The sequence below is a fragment of the Perissodus microlepis genome, chromosome 4 (genome assembly GCF_051167445.1).
Source record: "Perissodus microlepis isolate ML-2025 ecotype Zambia chromosome 4, ASM5116744v1, whole genome shotgun sequence".
In the NCBI taxonomy this organism is placed as follows: Eukaryota; Metazoa; Chordata; class Actinopteri; order Cichliformes; family Cichlidae; genus Perissodus; species Perissodus microlepis.
In genome coordinates this window covers 22658295-22680307 of record NC_140464.1, presented here as the reverse complement: position 1 = coordinate 22680307, position 22013 = coordinate 22658295, and the positions used below count along the sequence as shown (strand labels likewise).

At 38.9% G+C, this 22013-nt stretch overlaps 1 protein-coding gene across 4 annotated transcripts; it reads right to left on the bottom strand.

The window, feature by feature from the left end:
* Nucleotides 1-656: 656 nt before the first annotated feature.
* Nucleotides 657-20171, bottom strand: baiap2l2a (BAR/IMD domain containing adaptor protein 2 like 2a). 4 transcript variants are annotated; one of them, XM_084926500.1, is made up of 15 exons: nucleotides 19827-19981; nucleotides 19357-19432; nucleotides 18194-18280; nucleotides 15426-15487; nucleotides 15236-15307; nucleotides 14568-14645; nucleotides 14314-14457; nucleotides 9669-9767; nucleotides 7090-7159; nucleotides 5997-6213; nucleotides 5136-5201; nucleotides 3376-3571; nucleotides 2741-2825; nucleotides 2187-2227; nucleotides 1743-1812 (listed from the first exon to the last, which is right to left on the bottom strand). In XM_084926500.1, the coding sequence occupies exons 1-13, from the start codon at nucleotides 19878-19880 to the stop codon at nucleotides 2742-2744; spliced, it is 1305 nt and encodes a 434-aa protein (XP_084782626.1). In that variant the 5' UTR covers nucleotides 19881-19981; the 3' UTR covers nucleotides 1743-1812; nucleotides 2187-2227; nucleotide 2741. The 4 variants fall into 4 exon arrangements, with proteins under 4 accessions (XP_084782628.1, XP_084782625.1, XP_084782626.1 ...); XM_084926501.1 differs by having other exon boundaries at nucleotides 2741-2822; XM_084926502.1 differs by lacking the exon at nucleotides 2741-2825 and having other exon boundaries at nucleotides 657-1812; nucleotides 19827-20171.
* Between the last annotated feature and the right edge of the window lie 1842 nt (nucleotides 20172-22013).

The window sequence follows — 22013 nt, the reverse complement described above, 5'->3', positions numbered from 1 at the left end:
ATAGTAAAATGTCTTTGCAACTAATCAAAACATTGTATGTTAGTCAAATAAAGGCACCTGATAAAATAAGCATTATTAGGGTGTGTGAAACCAGTGATCTTCTTATACGTATGTAAAACGAGACCTCAGTTTAAGTATGGGCCCCAGGGATAATAAAGGCTGAATACATGTCATTTAGATTGCTTCTACATTATGAACCAATTACAAAAATTGGTTCATAATTAACTATAAACAACACACACTAGCACAGAATCACAGAAAATGATTTGACATTTAATTTAATGTAATTTGAAATTTAAAAAATCTGAATGTTTTTCATAGTTAAGAGTACTGTACTATTTAGTGTGCCAGAAAGAAATTTAAATGTGTGTTATCACACACTATGTCAAAGATGCTACGGTATTTTAAATTACTGCATTTGCAGCATGAAAAACATCATTGCTTTTCTGATCCATAATCCTCTGAGCCAGCTATACACACTGCATCAAGGTGCAATTTATAAAGTACAATACTGTGCAAAACTCTTGAGCAACACCGCATTTCTTTATATTTTTCTAGGAAAATATGACATAGGTGCAGAAATTTCTTGAAACATTTACAAACATGCATGGTAAAATATTAAATAAGGCAAAAAACAGAGTTTGTAAAATTCTGAAGAGTTTGAAAGACCACCTTTATTCTTTGACACAACTAGGGATGGGTACTGAATGCACAAAAAATCTGAAACACTAGATCTGGCTGCTCATATGTACCCGTGACAAAAAGTATGCCTCTGTGGATTTTGTAGGATGAGTGTTAATACTTTTAAAACCATTAAGGGTTCATCTGTGACCAGGCTGCAGTAGATGCTCATTTGCCCTAAAATGTGCAAAACGCTCTGATTATTCAGAATGACAGATGATGGAAGTAGAAAGAAGTGGTGAATTGCACTGAGGTACTGATGCTAGGAGGCCAGATATGAAGTCGGGACTGAAACACACTTGGTAAAGTAACAATGCGATGCTATTAAGGTGGTATTACATTATCATTTAATACATTACATTATTCAGTACATTCCATCTCAGGCACATCATCCTATTTTTATAAAATATTACATTAGGTGCCTGCGGTTATATCATCATTTTCTAAAGTACATTTGAAGTACAATTAATATTTAGCAATGGACTTAATATCACATGTTGAACATGTGGAGGAAAATGGTGAAGGTGCAATATAAAAACATTAAAAAAAAAGATAATTAAAGCAGCTGCATGGCATCGAGCACCCTCCCTGAGTTATCCTACATAATGAAAGATACACTTTACATTAACACAGTCTTGGCTCTGATTCCTAACATCAGCTGTACATTATATACATGTCACAGACAGCGATTAGTTATTTCCAAAAAGGACAAAGTTAAAAGCGTTCGCATGTCATCTCTTGGCAGAAAGACGTAAACATCACAGGAGAGGAATGATGATTTAAGACCCGTTGTGATCAACGCACCCACTGGTTTGTGTTACAGTGATTCATTCTTACTATTTTACAAATCATTTAATGCAAGTTTTAAAAGATCTGACATAAATACACACCTCAAGTCCTTATTCAGACTTGTTTCTTCTTTGTCCCATTTTGTGTGACAAAGGGGGGAAAAAAGACTTGATTTTACCTCAGAATTTAACAGTATATACTGCCAAGGTCAAGAACGAACTGCCAAGCCTAATAAAAGCATTTATTTCAGGGTCACGATGTCATCTTCGATATAAACGTGGAGCCGATCGGTCATTGGTGGACGTGGGCTTCAGCTTAACCGTGGCGAACGGATTGGTACCCCTGCAATATACAAGGAGATAAGGGCAGAGGAAAAGAAAAGTTGGGTTGTATGAAGGTTATAACCGGAGAAATGAGCATTACATTTCGAAAACAGTACAAACATCAGCTCACAAACCTGAAATGAGAAGGATAGTCATGGTTTTCCAAATGCTGCTAACTAAAATGATTTCAGCACTAGAATGCACTTCAAACTCTAATGGAAGCAGTGCTGTGCCATTTCAATCACTGCCCTCAGCTGTTGCTCTCCGATTGTACGGGTTCGTGATACACTTCAAAAAAATATCATTAGCTTTTTTAGAAGAGAAAGCAAAAGCACTCCATTTTAACAGCCTGCCTCCAATTTGAAAGCAAATTTGAAATGATATTATTCTTACTTTGGGAAGAGCTGCGGTCGGGAGTCATTCACTTGCGATCTCTGTCGAAAAAAAAAGGAAAAAGAGAAAACATGATGAAGAAGGTACAGTATGAGATAGTGAGAACCATTACAAAACCACAAAACAAAGACACATGCACTAATGGGAGCTCAGCGAGATCAAGCTCTTGACCCTCTCGCCCTTTCTTTTTCACTCGGTCCTCCCACAAAGGGGCTGATTGATGACCTGTGTCAGGTTGCCCCACATGCACATCGCAGTGGGTCCACAGTTGACACAAAGTGCAAAACTACATTATTACAGTAGTGATGGACTGTAAAAACAACAACAACTGAGAGCAAGCAAAAACAATCTGAAATATGCTTTAAGCTCCTGGCACTCAAATTGTTTCTGCATTTTCCTAAAACGCAAATGCTATTCAGAGCACTTTCTGATCTCAGTAGCACCAAAGTGAAAAGGTCATTTCTGGAATTATTTCCAGATCACGGCAGGGTGCTAAAGAGGAGCAAACAAGGAGCACACACACACACACACATGCACACAAACTCCAGGCTCACATCAGCAGCTCGAGCTTCCTCCCTGCATCCACCAGAAAGAAGGATGTGGTGTCATTGAGAACAGCACCTGGCCACAGTGCCCCTGCTGGACAGACGGGCAAATACCACATTTGTAGCAAAGGTCTGCAAATATCGCACCCCATGAGAAGTTCCATCTCACTTGCCTATCTTAATTTTCTCCATTATCTTTGCACTCACATGCAGTTTTACATGTTCGCTGAGTCCCACACTTTTTCCCAGTGTGGTTTTTGAATGATCTGTATTGTTAATAATCTGTGGGCTGGTGGTTAGAATTTTGTGGTTAAAACTTGGGTTAAGACCAAATGAACCACATATTTATGGGAAAAGGATGTACACAACTGTGGGAAAGATTGATTTTTGCAAGCGGGCAAATAAGACATCATTAATAAATTATCAGCAATTACACATGCGTATAATATGACACCACCCGACTAGATCTGTACAATTCACAGTGGATCAGATATCGATCTATAAAGACTAAGTGATGGAAAAAATAACCATTAGATAACTAGTTGTAGCGTAAATCTCTTTTACAAAGACTGCGGATGATAGATGATAGGACGGAGGATTGACTGATATTCTCCTCGCTGGTTATTAATAACTGACTCTCATACCTTATTTTCTGAATTAGACATGTTTGAATTCATAGGTGGTGCCTTATTCATAGATTGAGACTGTGGTTTATTCAAAGGTGGTGACTGCGGTGGCGGCGGTGGTGGTGGAGGAGGGGGCGCGGCCCCACTCTGACTGCTGACTCTTGGATGGTCGGGCAGGCTGTTCATGCTGCTGTTGCTCCTGAGAGTTGTTCTACTGAAATTATACAAAAATTTAAATTAGTTTAGAAATACAATTTTTTTTTAAAGCACCTTTTTTTAGGCGCTTTTTAGGTCCTATTGATATAAAACCTGGTATTGGTATCTCAACGATACTTTGTTTCCGTCCTGTAAGTTCAGGATGTAGCCCACTGAAATGTGTTAAATAAGTTATCAGACTTTGAAAAATGTCTGATAATTTTTGTGTTGACTGCTGCGTATACTTCATTTATAGCTTGTAGCACATTTAAACCAAGGAACTTGACCCAAAGTCTGCAGTATAAAACATAACTACTAAAAAGTCCAGTTGCCTTTTTTTAAGCTCTTGAGACTACCACAGAAATACAGCATCTCTGTTTTTATACCCAACACCTGATCCCTTTCTCTCTCTTATTCACGAACCAGGTCTTACTTATTAGCCGAGGGATGGATGGATTGAGTTTTCACGTGAGATGCACGGGCCTAGCTTTGGTGCAGTTGATAACGTTCACATTTAGCTGTGGCAGACTGTGTGTCTAACTGAAACTGAAAAAGTTTTACTTTAGCAGCTCCTGCTGAATTTCCCCACAGCAATAGGTCACCCAAATATTTTAAGTAGTTCACCTATTATTTCAGACCATGAAATTTCATACTGACCCTCTTTTAAATATGTTGGCCCCAAAAACAATAGGGACAGCCTTGGGGCAACTACATCATGTTTTCTGCATCACGTTTGAAGGCAAACATTGTGCATGAGGTTTAGTTTAAATCCATTATTACCTGCTACTATTACAGAAAGGAAAGACATACTGACTGAAAAGCAATAAACGTGAAGCATCCTCCATTCTGAGCACTTCTGTAACAACCACCGATTATAGCAACATGACGTGACATTTGACAATAAGAGGCACCGCTTGCCACCAGGGCTGATATACTTTAAACTACAGCAGGGCCAAAGTTTGCAATGACACTGGGAAACAGACCTAAGACCTTTCTAGAACTACGTTCCAGCTACAAGTAGCAAATAGGATTGTGTTTAAACAAACTTATTAACAACAACTAAAACCACCCACGCCCACTGAATATGAAGAGGAATTATACTTCTGGGAATGAAATGAGACTGAAAAACAAGGAAGAGGAGACAAAAAAAGGAGACAGTGGTGAATGGAGCAAATAATTATGATTTTGTATAATGCTAAATAGCTAATTAGTGCTAGTCTAACCTTGAATGTAGGAGTGAGAGACACTTGAATAATGTAACTTCCACTAGCCCCAAATTATGTTGTTTACTTCGAAGTTTAAGCAAGTTGGCTGGGTATCAGAGTCTGGACAGCAGGAGTTAACTTGTTAGTATAGCTAGCATGCTGGAAGATTAATGCTGGAAGTATTAATACTTCAAAATCAGTCAACTCGATCTTGGGCATTATTACCATAATGCACATGCTCTCTGCCAGTTAGAGTCATTTTTTACATGCTGTTTTATAGGACTGCTAGTGGTGTCAGATTATATATAACATAATGGAGAGAAAACTCTAGAACTGTTGATCACTGATGATCAGTCAATTTAATGAGATGTTTATTACCTGGGGGCGGGTGACACTGGTAGATCGTCCACTGCTTCCACAAATGAGGCTGGAAACCATCCTTGACTGAAAACAAAAGGTGACAGAAAGTAAAAGCTACAGTTGTTAAGTGTTAAGTGAAAGAAATACACATATAGGAACATGTAACGACTTGTGAGCCTTTTAGTACAAGTGAGTTATGCTTTTAGTAGTTTTTATCTATGCTAGCTGTGTGGTTAATGTCAGTCAGTCAGGTTGGAACTTTTGCCTTTGGGTAGCATCTGTGTTAAGTACAGACTAAATATTTAATTTTGTTATCTTTGCTTCATTCAGTGCACTTTTTTCATTTTTCTTTCTTTCTTCTAGTCTAATATTTTATTCCTGTATTTTCTATTCATTCATATGTTGGCATAGTGAAACTGACCCTTCTTAACTTTAACAACTACTGCTTGCACGAATTCTAAGGACTACACATTTTCTCAACACGCAGAATGTAGAACTGTCCAAATTTGTTGAACTTACATAACAAAAAGCAGTAGAACACCAAAATATATACACTGTGTGTTCTGATAAAATATTTCTAGGTAGTTTACAGACAATCTTGATGAGTAAGTAGTTATATGTAGCAGAGCTATGCAAACAAATTAAGATTTAATGTGTGTTTGGAGTTTGCTTTTGCTTATTTCTAAATGGGCTAGAAGGGCTTATGAGGCACTATCTCTATGTCTACAAATAACCCCATTCATTTTGTACAATGCTAAAATTATTACTTTTTTCTTATTAAACTGGCCTATGTCATCTGCAAGCAAATGACAGGAACAGACACTTTGCACATCCACACATGCAGTCTCCACGCAGTCACAAACTACGATTTTTTTTTACCGTGGGCTGTTGTCGGCACGTCCAAACAGCCAGCCGTTCCTGGGCTGTTGGACCAGCACATTAATTATCTGTCCCCTGTTGAAGGACAGCAAGGTGGGGTTGGAGCCAGCAGGCTGGTGGGCCACCCGGGCCTTCATGACTCGTCCTCCACCACCACCACCACCACCTCCTGCTGAGTCTGCTCCGAAGCGAAAAACGCTTCCCTGTGGAGACGGGGCTGGAGGAATGACAAATGACACACAAAGGTACGAAGAGAACAGTTTGTTAAGCTGATAAACTTTCTTGGCAAAGAAGAATCTCTGGTGAAATTATTAATTAAAGAATATTAATGACTAGATTTTTTTTGTGTGTGTGTAACTCAGAGGGTTAGGAGACTATTAAGTGTCTTACTCCAGGTGCAATGCTTTTGTTTTAGCAGCGGGGTAATTCATTGAATTATACTGAATAAGCTGATGTTATTTTCCCTTCCAGTGAACACTGGTTACAACCTCCATTATTTCGCTACTGTTGTTTATGTTCTATTTTGATAAATCATTACTCCATCTATTTTTACTCTAAGCAACCAAATAATTAGCCTTTTTTCAGCTGAAAGTACAAATGAGGAGCCATGAACGTGCACGATGTGCAACGTTATTAAGAGGGCAATAAACAGTTAGAGAAAAAAATTGATAAAAAGATCTGGTAGCTGTAAGCATAATAAGCACTGATGAATAGCCATGATGGGATGTGAATATTTAACAGACAAGCATTAACGTGACGGGAACACATTTATTTTTAAGTGGAACTAAACATCAGATCACTGAAATGGGTTTTTCACGGTGGCTGTGGCTCAGGAAATAGAGCGTGTTGTCTAATAATCAGAATTTCGGTGGGTTCTCCATGTGTGTCAAAGTGGGTAAGATACTGAACCCAGAGCTTCCCCTGATGCATTGTTTGGAGTGTGAGTGAATCTTAGGTTAAAAGTGCTTAGGCGTAGATAAAAGCTAGAAAGTAGAAAAGCACTATGGATCATAAATGCATCACTTGAACACCTAAAAAGCTGATGTTAAGTCTATTCTAAAGTATTGTAGTTCTTTATTAGTCCGCTGCTCACCTCTTGATGGTATTTTGCCGAGGGGCATCTCGTCTCTGCTCCTTCTGATCTCCTCCTCCCTCATTCCCACCTGTGTGAACATATAACAAGCACAGACTGAGACTATATTCAAATCTGTTGTCATTTTACTATTCGTGTAAACATGAGGTACTGCTGTTGTTTTTGTAGGAAAGAGTAAACTAAGAGTGGACTAAATAACCTTAAACCTGCTGGAATTTCTGGTACAAACAACATTTCTATTAATCTCAGAATCAGAATACTTTATTAATCCCGAAGGAAATTATGGATCTGATATCCAATCACTAATCTCTCAAAGATTTTTGAGAATCCTCTAAATCAAACTATACTGACAGCAATAATTGGGGTCGTTTCAGTCTAAGCTGACCTTCCACAATAAAAAATGAATACTCTGCCATTTGTGTCTCTGATTGGTAGATGACTAATTTTCCTAAGAGGAAACACCGCCCACGTAGACTGACAGGATTTGAGGTATGATGCATTTTTTGCATCTGATTGCTTGAGGGGATGTAGATGACAAATTTTAGGCCTGGTAGTTCTCATTAATATTATGTCCCTGTCTTGGTTCTTTTTTGGTTTCTTTTCTGCTGCTGTGGGAGCTTTTTTACTTGTTTTATATGTTCCTTGTTCCAATCACTTGTACATACTGGACTTTTTTATTACAAACCCAGTTCCAAAAGATTTGGGAGGTTGTGTAAAATGTAATTAAAAACAGATTGCAATGATTTGGAAGCCCGTGCTGTATTCACAATAGAACACAGGGTGAGATTAAATTGCATCATTTTTTAGAAAAAGATTTTGAATTTGATTGCAGGAACATGCCTCAAAAAAAGTTGGGACAAGGCCGAGTTTACCACGCTTCCTCTTTTCTTTTAACCACAGTCTGTAAAAATCTGGGAACCCTTGAACACAAATACCCACAGATTCTCAGAATCTTTAGAGAATAAAACAACATTATTCTGAAATTATCCCACAATTTTCAGATATTTTTTTTTTAATTCACTGATTTATTTTTTTTAGAATGGTAAACCTCTGCCATCATTACTTCTGAGAAACTCTGCCCCTATAAGATGCTGTTTTTTTTAATATCCAGTCATGTGACTGACCTGTTGCCAGTTGACTTAATCGGCTGAAAAATGTTCCTGCAGATGTTTTGTCGCAGTACAACTTCATTTTCTAGCTTTTTGTCGACCCATCCCAGACGTATTGCTTGTTGTTAAATTCAAGATGAGATAATGGTAAATTTTCTATGTGTATTCTGTTCTATTTTGAATAAAATATGAATTTCTGAGATGAACAAATCATTGCATTCTGTTTTTGTTTGCATTTTACACTTTACAGTTTTGTTTCCTTTTGGATATAAAAAAACAATTAAGTATCATAGCATTTCTGTTTTATGACTTCACTACCCAGAAATTATTCATTGCGGCATTTTTGAAATTACAGTTGTTGAGTGTTCACTATTTCTTGTGAAGGTAGTTTACTTGTGATAGCAGCTGTGGCAGATTCGTTTGCACCAGCGGGCCAGGAAACAGCGATTCATTTGAGCTTAAAGGAATAGTTCCACTTTTACTCACTGACTGTTAGATGAAAAGATTTATTGCACACTACAGCCAGCAGCCAGTCAACGTATCTTAGAAACATGGAGGGAACAGTGTGGCTCTGAAGTCAGTATACACATAGATGCTTTTTTTTCCTTTTAATTTGTCAAACCTGACTCACAGGCTTTTCTCTGTGATACACTGGGATAAATCCCTCGTCAGACCAAAACAAACACTGGATCAATGCTAATCCTCTGATTGTTATTATGAAAGGATATGTGGGATATGGTGGTTCACTGGCATGTCGCCTTCCAATGAGGAACAGACCAGCAGGGTTTATCTCAGGGACATCTTTGGTCTTTACTTCAATAGTAATTGCAGCTGTTATTACAAAGAACAATGTGGTTTTGATTTGTGCAATTATCTTTGGTGGTAATAAATCACTTTACAGAACTCAGAGACAGTAAAATGTGCACGTATTTGAATGCTACACAGGCTTCAGATTCAGATAGCTTTAAAAATGTGTGCCGCATTCTTCAGTTTATAACTTTATCCCTCCTCTAAAGGTTTTCTGTAATTGTGCTTTATGCACCAAGTGTGATTCATTTTGAAGATTTCAAATCAATCAATGCTAACCACCAGAGGGCACTCTGGTAACAAAAATGTTGTGCTTTCCCCCACAATGGTGTGCCTTGGGTCTGATGTTATGCATTTCTCAGTGGAGATAACTCAAAGCTGTATCGCAATTGGATTTCTTATCTAATATTTGGCTCATGAATTCAGTTCTACTCAACAATGCAATTTTTAAACTTTCAAGCGGTTTTCAATTTTAAATTTCCCAAAATAGACTTTAAAGAGATTCACTCAGTTTTCCACCCCAAAGACAGGATTATACCCCACACAGCTGCATATTTTTGGAGTTGTGGAAGTTTCATATGTCACTGTAGCTCCAAACCTTGCATAAATAATTCAGTTGCTAGGGTGAGTCACTGATATAGACACACTTTCTTCCGAACTCACAATGTTGTCCAAAGTTGCAGGTCGGTGGGCCTCCGGTTGTCTGGTGGCATCAACCTCTTCTGTCCAGGCAGCAGCTTTCTGCTGGAGAGTAACCCCGTTCTGCAACACATCATCATCAACACACACACACACACACACACACACACATGCAGATAAATATTTTTCCCCATTAGTAAGTGAGGATTAACACAGTTGCAAGCTTAGGTCAGAGCAGCTTATTTTAATACTCATTTGGCCAAAAAGAGGAAACTGAACACAATCTTCAGAGTGGTGCTATTACACATACCATTCGTACAACTTTTGAAAAAAAAAATGTAGGTTTAAATCAAACTAGTTTTATTAGTCTTGCCTTACAAATGCCACCAGCATGCCTTTCTGTTTACAAGACCGAAATCTGTTTCATCTGGAAAGGTTAAAGCTGTGGCATTAAAAGTTTGTGAAAAAAGTTTATCCGATTAGGCAATAACTGCCAGATGGGGCCAACTTTTTGAGCATAAACGACAAACGAAACAAAAAAACTAAAATCCCAACTTCTGATTATGAACTTAGCAAAAACTTTTGAGTCTCTGAACTCGATATTTAATTTCACATCTTATTTACTACAGCTTGATATTTATTTTGTAAATCATGGCCCCATTTTCGGTAAAATAGAGATTAATGCCAGGAATGCTTTTGGGAATTCCCTGCGAGTTGCTACTGAATAGCTGTGCAGTGTCTGCATTTTCTAAAAACCAAGTTGGTGATGCCCGAAATGTTTGACTTAAAGCTTCAAGTCAAAGGTCCACATTCGCTACATCTGTGCTTTATATGCAAGCTATGTTGCAGACATAGTACACCCCAACAGGAAAATCCACCACACCTACCATGTAAGGTGCACAGGCACAAGGAACAGAAAAAGGAGCCCAAGAGATTCGGTATGTTCCAAAAGTACCTCCTATCTCCTTTTCTAACCACTTGTCCTTGACCTCGATGACATTTTTACTGTGGTCAACGACAAGCGGTGGGTAGGAGAATTCGTATGGACGCAGGACATGAGAAGAGCGGTTTGCTGAGCATCCAAAGGACCCTTGTCTCCTAAAATGATGTGAGGTCACTGTGTTGAATCAACAGTGTGCAGAATATGAACTACAGAACACACGTCTTACTTCACCACAACTTGTTCTTAGCCTAAAGCTTCAAAATGAGAATGACGTGAAAACTAACACTTCATCAAAAAGGTTGGAACTTTAAAGAGAGAACATATAGGGCCAGATTTACAAAGATTATATGGCAGCCCAAAGCCTTCTCACACAAAAAGCTTTTGGATTTACTAACAGTTTTGTGAACATTGTGGATATTTTTGTTTTTTGTTGTTTTTTTGAGTTTTTTGGCAGCTGGCCTGTGACGTATGTATGATGTATCTGTGACGTATATTATGACGCACGTATTTGCAAAAGTGATTTACTCACATTTGTGGTGAATTATTTTTGTAAATTGCACAAAATCTAACACAAATAAAGCCTAATGCCTGTCGTGGTTGTCATAGTTGCTTCTCACGTCTTTATGTGGAACAAGAGGGGTAAATTTTATCAGACCAAGTGTGTTATTGGTATGGATGGATGGCTCAAAGCTTTGGTTCTGTCCTAAAACTCTTGACTCATAATTCACCCTGAGTAATTAGAGGCTTATTTCTGCTTGTCAGTAATGCTGGTATTGTAACACAGCAGACCAGAAATTAACTTGACAGAGCTCTTTCTCAGCAGTGCGCACACAGTGAGTGCCACGGCCAGGTGGATCAGCTGCACGCTGATCAGCACTCTCTCTGTTTCTCTCTCTCTTCCTCTCTCTCTCCTCTTCTCTCTCGCCGGGGCGGAACTCACTGTGGGTTCACGCCCTCGGCCCACGCCCTCGGGAGATGAGACACCTGGGTCTCATGAAGGTGAGCAGCATTTAAGCCAGGAGGTGACTGCTGTTCGTCGCTGAATCGTTGTCTACCACGCGTTAGTGAAGTCAAGCTACAGCAAGTTTAGTTAAGAGTGTTTTCCTTTGTGCGTCATACTTAACCCTCTCTCCCTGTCTACAGAGCTTCCTGGATTTTCCCCAGTGTGATTCCCGTGTGGCAGTGTCGGAGTGTGAGCCTGTGATCGTGTGAGTAGATAATCTGAAGAACGCGTGCTTTCCCCTGGACCTCGCTGGAGACCCCTTCTCCCCCCACTCAGCTGTATATAGCACCCCCCGCACATTCTTGTATATACACCTGGTGAATTGTAAATAAACCCTTCTTGTGAGCATCAGAACCGGAGTCCTGCGCTTGAGTCCTCCTCCAAACCGTAACAGTGAGTGATTTCTCTCCAGTCTTTAATAAATAAAATTGAAGTGTTTGTCAAAAGCTTTTTGCAGCTAATAATGAGATTATGTCACTATGTTAGATGAATACTCAGAATGTTCCCTTCATTCACACAGGGCAGCTCAAATTCTGATGGTAAATAACATTTGGCATTCTTCTACACATCCTATAGGTCAGCTGTTCCACACAGATTTCAGTTTTATACAGTGTAATAGTTTGTAATATTGCAGCTCTCCTCTGGATAAATCCAGCTCTCCACCTCAGTCTCAGTCCTCAAGACTTCAAACCCAGTGCCAAGAGGTTTCTAACAGAAGAGTTATCCCTCATATCCTTCAGACTCCTCCCACTGATCTGACCTGCCTCACTGGTTTCTGAGAGTGGAAACTATACACGCGCCTATACACTGTAATATTTTTGTTAGTAGGCCCAGATAACTCTCTCTCATGCTTCCTCATTGGGTCTGGGGCTGCTCTTGGTAGAATGCTGGTTAGTACTGCGAGACAACAAAGACAGCATCGTTTAAACCAAACTAAATTCTACGGACGCTTGAACGCACTTTGATCAATTAATATAGCTCATAATCTTGATTTAGAAAGCTGATATAGATCAATGTTGTGTAAGGCAACAACGGGACGAGAAGAAGATTATTTTTTACAGCAGTGTGATGTTCAGAGTTCAACTGTGCATTTAACTGTTGTTGAAACTTCAACATTGTTCAGCAGGTTAAGGCTTGGGAAACACAATTATAATTCACATTTACATGATATGCTGTCACTTATGGGATGGCGTTTTCTCCTCTCCTTTCATAAAGGATGGTCCCAGTGTATTCTGTGCTAAAGGGGGTAATAAAGGAAGTAGTGGAGCTTATTTCTTAGGCACCAGGAGAATTGGAACATTTCTTATTATGTCTGCCACACAGACACTTACGCATCACTTCACTCAGTTAGGAATCTTCCTGAGCAAAATGGACTACTGGAAGGTATCAAGTGATCCAAACAACAAACTTTCCAGATCAAAATCTGATCAGCTGCAATGAGCCTGTTCCACATGGGCCAAACCCTCATAGGACCTGAAGGATCCCCTGCCAGCACCCTGGTGCCACTAAACCCACGAGCCTCCTTGTTCACATCATGTTTAAGCCGCTTTGGTGGATTTTATGCTCCCCTCCCCTTGTGTTTTTTCCTCTTTGCTCCTTCTCCTTTGCTCCTCTCTCTCCTCTCTCACTAGTCTCCCCCTTCTTCCTCCAGTATGTCAGGGGGAGTAATTGATCCTTTCCCTGCCCCTATTTAAAGAAGCCCAGGAAGAGGAGTTCTCTGACTCCCAAACAAAACAGCTCTCTGCTATCCCCACACCCTTGATTTTTCCTTTAGTGATTGAAGACTTATTTTGTTTCTTTCTATGTTAGCTTAGATTTCTTAGGAAGGAAGTTCTGGGTCCTTTGTCCCAGGCACCTTACACCTTTCCCCCCCATTTATTTTGCCAGGGCTCAGGACCTATAGTTGATGTTTTTTCTGTTTACGTTTTTCAGTTTTCTGGTAAACTAAAACTCAGTGTGGTAAACTAAAACTCTTTCCTTTTTACGTCACTAAAATAAGTTGAGCCTTCATATTTTTGCGGCAATAATAGTAACTATAACTGTGCTCCTGTCATGTCAAATCTATTATTAAATTGCATGAGATAATCTGTGGTTAAATAGTAACTGTGTCTCTGTTGAGCTCCGGCTTCATTACATCTGCTGATTTAATCTGACTTTCATGATTTTGATCATTCATGAGCATCTTTCCCCAGATTCTCTCTCTGTTATTCATCTACTGCATTTTAGCATCTCTTTGAGCAGCTTTCAAACTGCTGATCATAAAGGCATACAGCAGAGTGGCCACACCTTACCTGCTTATTCTCACATGATGGTAAGATTAGTTGTTATGAGGTCATATTTAATATGTTGCAAGGGTCTGTTTTGTACAGTAGTAGCTATTTATCTATTCCTGTTGTAGCATACGGTTCAACCAACATCTGCTCAACAGGAACAACTAACATGAAATGTTGGTAGAGCGGTATCATAAAAAGTGAAACAAATATCATAAAAGTGAGTCCAGAGTCCAAAGACACAACCTGCAACCAGGCTTGCTGTAGGAAGGAAACCTGCTCTTGAACTTATAAAACAGGATGACCTCACTCTGGGGAATTATATCTTATATCTTATCTTGTGTTTCTCTGACATTCGTTAGTAAACTTCATCTGCGAAGCGTCTCCAGTTAGTAAGCCAAAGTGAGCTATAAATATTAAATTTACAAATGCTATTTGAAGTAAGTTGTATACCTTATTCATGAGTTTGGTGAAGGACTCTATCAGGCCACAGTGCTTTTCTGCCAGGAAGCGGTATCTTCTCTCTTCCTCCTGCAGAGCCTGGTTATGGCTCTCCCTGAGGAAGTCCACATACTCACTACCACCCTGAGGATACGCCTAATTGACAGAACATGGATACAGAAAACTGTACAAGGACACATACACAAACAGCAGTGCTGAATTTCTCTCCAGTCTACTGAAAGAGTACAGGAGAGAAACGCACAAACCTGGCTGGATCTCCTCTTCAGTCTCTCCAGAGCTGCTGCCTGGCTGCGGAGTTGCATTTCATATGTTTCCCTGCTGCCCTGTATGAGAATGCATATCACACCTGTGTAAAACCATCTCAAACGCCCAGGTATTTACATTAAGTTGAAAATCTATTTGTAGAAGCTACAATTTTCAAGTTATATTAATTTCCAGCTTGATTTTTTATTTTATTATTTTTTTTTTGGACTCTGCTAGAGTAACTTTGCATGATTCACAGTTCAAAATAAGCCTTTAAAAAATACTAGGTTACAGCCCTGCCACTCAGTCCATCCTTTATGTGAAACAAGCTGGTTTAGTTTGTTGCCTTTTTAGGCCACCCTGGCTTAAAACCAGCGTTCTTCTGACTGGCTGCCAATTGCAAACAGAAGGTTTGAACAGCAGGTGTGTTGGGCGCCGTTCACAGCCAGACCGCTGACATCAGACAGATCCAAGAGAAGATAATCTGAGCCGTTAGAGCAGTTTGAAGTCTTCTGGGTCACTTTGACATACACTGACCTCATTATTTTTAGCTTTGGCCACTTTTAGCATGACCACCATTGTAAGCATATATAAGAGGGAAAGCATAAGAGGTTCAGTTTACCCTATCCCGTCATACTCTTACAGTCCCTTCTGTTTTGTTCTTACTCACCAATAAGTAATCTCTGTCTAATCTGACATTTTTTTCCATGGAGTCAAGAACCTCCAAACTGAACCAGCGGAACTGAGAAGAGACAAAGAAAATAAAGTTACCCTAAAAACATGAAAAACCAGGAACATATTCATTCTATCGTAGTCAAAGACTATGATGAGCAATGAGTGTCTACTAATATGTAACTTACTAATCCCTCTAGTTCTAAGGTGAGTCTTCGCTGGCTCTCAGAAACCTCAATCAGGACATCTCCTGAAAGATGAGTGGATTATAAATATATAATATCTTTACAGAACAAAAACATGAAATTATATAATGTGCATTTTGACTTCCAAACTCATCAGGTATCAACAGGTTCTAAACCAGATTTATCAGTAATGATAAGCAGGTAAAATATGTTCTGTTGTTGCTAATATAAGATCAGACCATCATGACTCTAAAGTCCTTTTTGTGTCACAGATACTGAATGATCTCACAACTCACTATTGCACAAGTGGCTGATTTCAGCTTTGTGTTGCTCCAGCCTAATTTTTATTGTTTTATTAACCCAGATTATGTTTTTCCATGTAGGTGCATGTAATAACACGATAACTCTAGCCAAATTAAGGAACTGTATTTCTTAGTCCATTAAAAATAAAGCAGATGTTGACCAAAGTGTTGCACAGCTGATGGAGAGAAACCAACATAATGGCTTTGACAGTATTGACAGTATTTCCACTTGTGAATACAGCCTAGAGTAAAGCCAAATAAAGACTCGTGAAGGAGTAAGGCAACCCTGAAACTATAAATGTTGACAGCATCAGTCCAAGGCCCACCTTTCACTGTTGACAATTATGGAACTGCCATTATATTAGCAGGTAAAGAAATGCTGTAAGAGTAATTTTAAAGCGAATCCATAAAGACGTGTTCAAGGCTGTACTAACAGTGATTCAGAACAACAATAAGGAAACTGTACTTATTAAAGGAGACTGCTCCAAAAGTACATAGCTAAAGTACAATGAAAAATATTTACCTCCTTGTTCGTTTTTCTCATAATTTGTACACTGTTTCTCAAATAATCAAACAAATTTCAATATCAGGCCAGTATAACCCGAGTAAATAAAAAATACTGTTTTTATATGAGGATTTCGTTTATTAAGGGAAAAATTTGCTCTAGAGGAATTTTAGCACACTTTTCTTTGCAGAATTATTTGAATTTGGCCACATTGAAGGGTTTTCAAGTATCAATGGCGTGTTTGAGGTCATGTCAAAGCATCTAGATTTAAGTCTAGACTATGACTGCCTCATCCCCAAACCTTCTCTTTTGTTATTTGTTTGATTTTTGTGAGTCATTAAGAGCTGGACTTGTTTAGATTATGTTGCGTGACCTAAGAGTGCTTGAGCTGTAGGTCACAAACTGATGGCTGGACAGTCTTCATCAGTTTTTGGGCCAGGTAGGTTTAGATAGCTTTTATCCCTTATTACAGGAAAGCCAAAGTCATTTTCCATTGTGGGCCACATACAGGACTGGTAAAAGTCCCCCTTCTGTCAGCGTGAAGCAGTGTAACCACATGTTGAATTCCTCAAATATCTTCATCTAAGAAAACTGATATGCAGTTTCAGTTTTACAGTACGTCTCAGTTTTTTTACATGATAAAGAAATGCTGCTGTAGTAAATGGAGAAAAAGTACTAAGCAAAAAGTAGTAAAGTAGTAAGCAAAACTTAAATATTTAAGATGATTTATTTTTTTAAAAAAAAGATCATTTATAAACTGCATTCTGTACTGACTCTAGTTATCTCTGTCTAATGATAAATGACATGATGATCTGAAATGAGGTAGTTTGCTAGCTCTGGAAGTTATTTTCTTGCTAACGCTGTTGTGTATATTACAGTTTTCCTAGTGTTCTACTCTTTGTGGCTTTATTAAGTGTTCTTTACCACTTTGTGTGGATGGCTGGTGAACTTTCAGTTTTGACTCTTGGGCTCGAGGACCAGTGTAAGTGATTTGACTGTTACTTACATTTTTATACAGCTTCCTTGTTACTATACTGAATTGATTTCTTACAACACCTCTACTTCCTTTTTAATGAATTTCTGCGTAATCGCAATAGCATCCTGAAAGTTTTACAACTGCTTCCTGAGAAACCTCAAAGGTCAGCTCCTGCTGTCAAGATTTATTGGAGTGAAGGGTAGGGGATGGACCTAAACACTGATAAGAGCTCTAACCCAGTTCCATCATCATTTTCTAGCCTACTGAAACATTGCAGTACATTCTGGAAATGTTTGACTTATTCAGCTTGGCTGTCATTTCCTCAGCAGGGAGACTATATCATTGTACAGTGTACAGTAAGAGTAGACTAATGATCCAGTTCCTACAAGGTCTTCAACTCCAACTGTTTAAACTGTCATACCGCTGACATAAAGCAGTTAAGTGAACGGAGCACGGCCCGCAGCCTGTCTTCATCTATTAGTCATGTCCCCCGCTGACATCTGACACCCATCTGCCAACATTCTTAACTTACATAAAAACTCCCTGAAACATACATCAATTTAGCTGTGAACCCATCCAGCTGCTATGAATTAGAAATTAAAGTTTAAAGTTCTGCCACATTCTTCAGCCCGACTTGATTTGAGCCCAATGCAAATATTAGGTGAGTCTAAGCGAAATCTTTTAGTCCTTGTGTGCACTGACTGTTGCAAATGCTGTGAAATGCAGTGCCTTCAATAATTTCAAACACTATGTTTAACACACACATCAAAGGCTATGCTAATCACACGCACACATTACGCATGCACAGCAATTATGAGTGCAATAAAATGCTGCCTCGGGGAAAACTGGGGTCCTCGCGATGAGGAAAAACATGTTTTAATGTGTTTAATAAATGGCCATGAATACATCACAGACAAACTGCTCATATCCTGGTGAGGTGCAAAAACGTCTTTGCGTTTCCACTCAGCAGCTGTGGATTCTCACATACCTATGGAGCGTGATGATGCCGTGTGTAAAGCTCTCTCCCCAGTCTTTGAAAGTGCGCTGAAGTAAGCGTCACTTGTCGCAGCAAGAGCTGAAACACACACACACAAACACACACACAGCACAGTCGTTTGATGCTTTTCTTTAGCACAGTTCATTTTCCAGATATGGCACTTCAAAAGCAGGTAAAGAGAGCTGCTAAATATAAGAATATGGAAAATTATCGACCCTATTTGTATTCAAATGTAACGTTTATATACCCAGGTCCTCTGCCTGTAATGTACCAAATGAGTGGTTGAACAAAAGTATGCAAAACAGTCTGAGAGTGTGAGACTGGCTCATTTCAAGAGTGAAACATTACTGATTGTGCTTTATTACTGTCAGTCTGCATTTTATAAAGTGACGCTGGGACAGTAAAATTAACAAGTTCTAATTTAGTCACTTCCTGGTCTTGGTAAGAGCTCAGTGACATGTTATAAGTTTCAGGCTCCGCCCTGAACACACACAAGAAGTTTACAGCCCCCCTTTGCGGCTGACAAAGAGACACATCATAGTTGTTACGTCTGCAGGACTGTTGATGCACCACTGCTATTACTGATTAATTCTTGATACAATAATTGTGCTGTCTACACAAACAAATTTATCTTAATATAATGAATATCATTTACATTTCATCATTTTAAAGATCTTCACATTAATGCACCAGCAGTGGGATGAGTGATGAATATGATGTAGGTAGCTGAAAGACAGAGTTTAATCCTGGCTCTGCAATCAGCTCTTCCCTTTCTTACAAGACTTATAGAAAACATATAGAGCTACACCTAAAAAGAATCCAATAGTACTGTATTGAACAAAAGCGTCATTGTTCCATTATGTCCATATCAAATATAGTGGTGGAAGCATGTTTGTCTGCTGATAATGTAGTCATAACAACGTTGGTTGGTTACAGACCCATAACTAAGGCTGTAATAGCACCAGGATATTCCCAAAGCATATGAACTTTGGAGTTGCACTCAGATAGATACCTGGCAGCTCCCAAACTGCAGTTTATGGCAGTTATAAAGATAGTTTTGCGAATTTTCCCCAAAATAACATTTAAAAAAATTAGCAGCAGATTTTTTCTTTGTTTTTGCTTCCATACATTTGTTCTTTTCTTTCAATACTTACTCTTGAAGGCTTGGACGTAACTGTTCCCCAGTGAAACCAGTTTCTGTAGGCCTGGGTTGAACTCATTAATCAAGCTCTGTTTACAAAAGCACACACACACGCACACACAGATATGCACAATTACCACAGCTTCTTTTGAGTATTGATAGCCAGACAAATGTAACAAACCCACTTAAAGAGGAATCAATACGATTAATCTTGAACTCAATTTATTTTTATGAGCACACCCGCTCTCTCTCTCTCTCTCTCAACACTGGAGCCTCTGCAACACAAGATTCAAATCTCTGCTGCTATCAATTGAAAGCGAATGCTCGTTGAATTCGAAAATGACATCACGAGTTTTCCACCTCAGTAGCCACGAAATGTTTCCATGTTACAAAACTTGCCCCAGTTCCCCGAAGAATCTCTCAAGAGGAAATCAAGTTTGTTTAATGCAAGTGCGCGGCCCACACAAAGTATCTGTTTCTTACCGAGTAAATCCCCAAGGTGGAGCGATGCAGCTGATCACTATTCATTCCCGACATGTTTATATCCAGAATAGTGCAACTGTGAATTGAATCCAGAGAAGGTCTGCAGGCCTTAAATCTCTCTGAAAAAGTCCCACAACCTCTGAAAGAAATGAGAGTTAGATTGGGTGTGGAGCTGAAGAGCGAAGGCAGCTCAGTGAGGTGGTAATCAACACCGGTATGGCCTGAGAAAGATAGGAGTAAATAATTAAACGTGGCCCAACCATAAAACACACTGACACATGCTTTGTGTGTGCTCAGGTGGGTGTTACCTGAAGTGAATGTTTTATTCAAGACTTTAGTACATATCTGTTTTCACAAAGTGTTGGAAATGATTAAAAAAAACCTGTAAAATTACACTGTTATTATCATATAAAACCATATTTTTTCAATATAACAGAATAAATCCAACAATTTCTCTCGGAATTCAAGGATTTTCCTTTCCTGCCCCAGATCAAGGCTAACAGTTTCCTCATAGGTACGTATTGATAGTTTATCTATTGTACAATTTCTTACAATAGCATTTTTCAGGCGCTAGTTTTTTCTCCTTTTCTTCTTGGATTAATACATATACCAGTTGATTTTTATAGCAGCAGTGGTCCGGGGGCAGTGTATATGCCTTGTAGGTTGTAAAAGCGTTAAAGCGTTGAAAGATTCTTGATGATTCAAATGAATGAATGAACCTGTTTCTTCTCAAAGCAGTATTATTAGTTATGCAACTAATGTCATTTAAAGAAAGAAATATATTATTATGTCAACTGAATATTTCTTTTTTAAAATGATTGACAGAGTGCTCATATCCACCTTGATAATTATACGTTAATGTAGTACCCATGGCAAAAATTAAGGGAACAAATTGTTCAGTTTATTGAAAGACCATATGCAGTATTGGATGCTTTGGATTGGGTCCCCTGGGACCTCAAAACATTTGTGCTTTTAAAAACACTGATCAACACAAACAAACTGATTGGCAAAGTCATTAAAAAATGAAAAAATAAAAAGAAACACCCATCAGATATGAGAAAAAACATACTTCTGGTGTCTGCACGGACCATAGTTGGTAGGATGTGGTTTAAACAATGCTCAGTTGGTACTGAGTATGCGGAGATGGTTCCATGGTTTCATATTGTTTACATCAAATTGTGATCCTACCATCTAAATGTCAGGGCAGAAATCAAGACTCGGATCAGAAAACACTTCTCCAGTTGTCCGCTTTCTAATTTCAGAGAGCCCATTGGAAAATCAACCTGAGTTTTTTGCTCTTAGCTGACAGCACTGGCACCTGATGTGATCTTCTGCTAATGTAGCCCATCTACTTTAAGGTTCAATGTGTGATACTATTCTGCATCCTTCGGTCGTAACGAGTGGTTATTTGGCCGTTCTCCTGTGACTTCTGCCATTTTCACCCAGATAACTGCTGCCCATTGGACATTTTCTGTTTTTTGGAGCATTCTTTGTGAATCCTAGAGATGATTGCGTAGGAAAATCCCAGCAGGTTAGATGAACCCATCTGGCACCAACAACCATGGTCAGTTTGAGCTTCAGCGAGTCATCTTTACAATGACTACATGCCTAAATGCAATGAGGTGCTGCCCCGTGATCAGCTGATTAGATATTTGCATTAATCAGCAGTTGATCGGGTATATCTAGTAAAACTATATGGAAGACGTATATAAGTATAAAGCATATAAAACATAATCATTGCTTTTTCTTCCACAAATAGCCATAAGGAAGGAAAGAAACTTGAAAACCTTTTCACCTATTGTTCAGAAAGACAGGGGCAGAGTTGCCTTGCCATATTTGATCAACATCTCAAGTGTGTGGGAGGAAGGTTATCGACTCCTCTCTTTACTTCAACTATCACATTTTGGTACGCGACCATCCTGCTGGCAAGCTGAAACACACACTGTATTCATCTCGCAGGTCAGATGGATGTATTATTGTCAGCCTGTAGGTTGTTTTTTTAAACATGTGAGTGTCAGTGAACTCCTCATGAACTCCCAGGAAAGAGGTGTGGGTGTTGCATGGACAATGATGTATTCCTTTAGTCAATTTTAGGGCATCGATTGTCTTCTATTTTTTATCCTGATGAAGAAGCCAGGCACAGAATCCAGAAACACTTAGTGAAACCTTTGGTTAATTTTTTAAGCT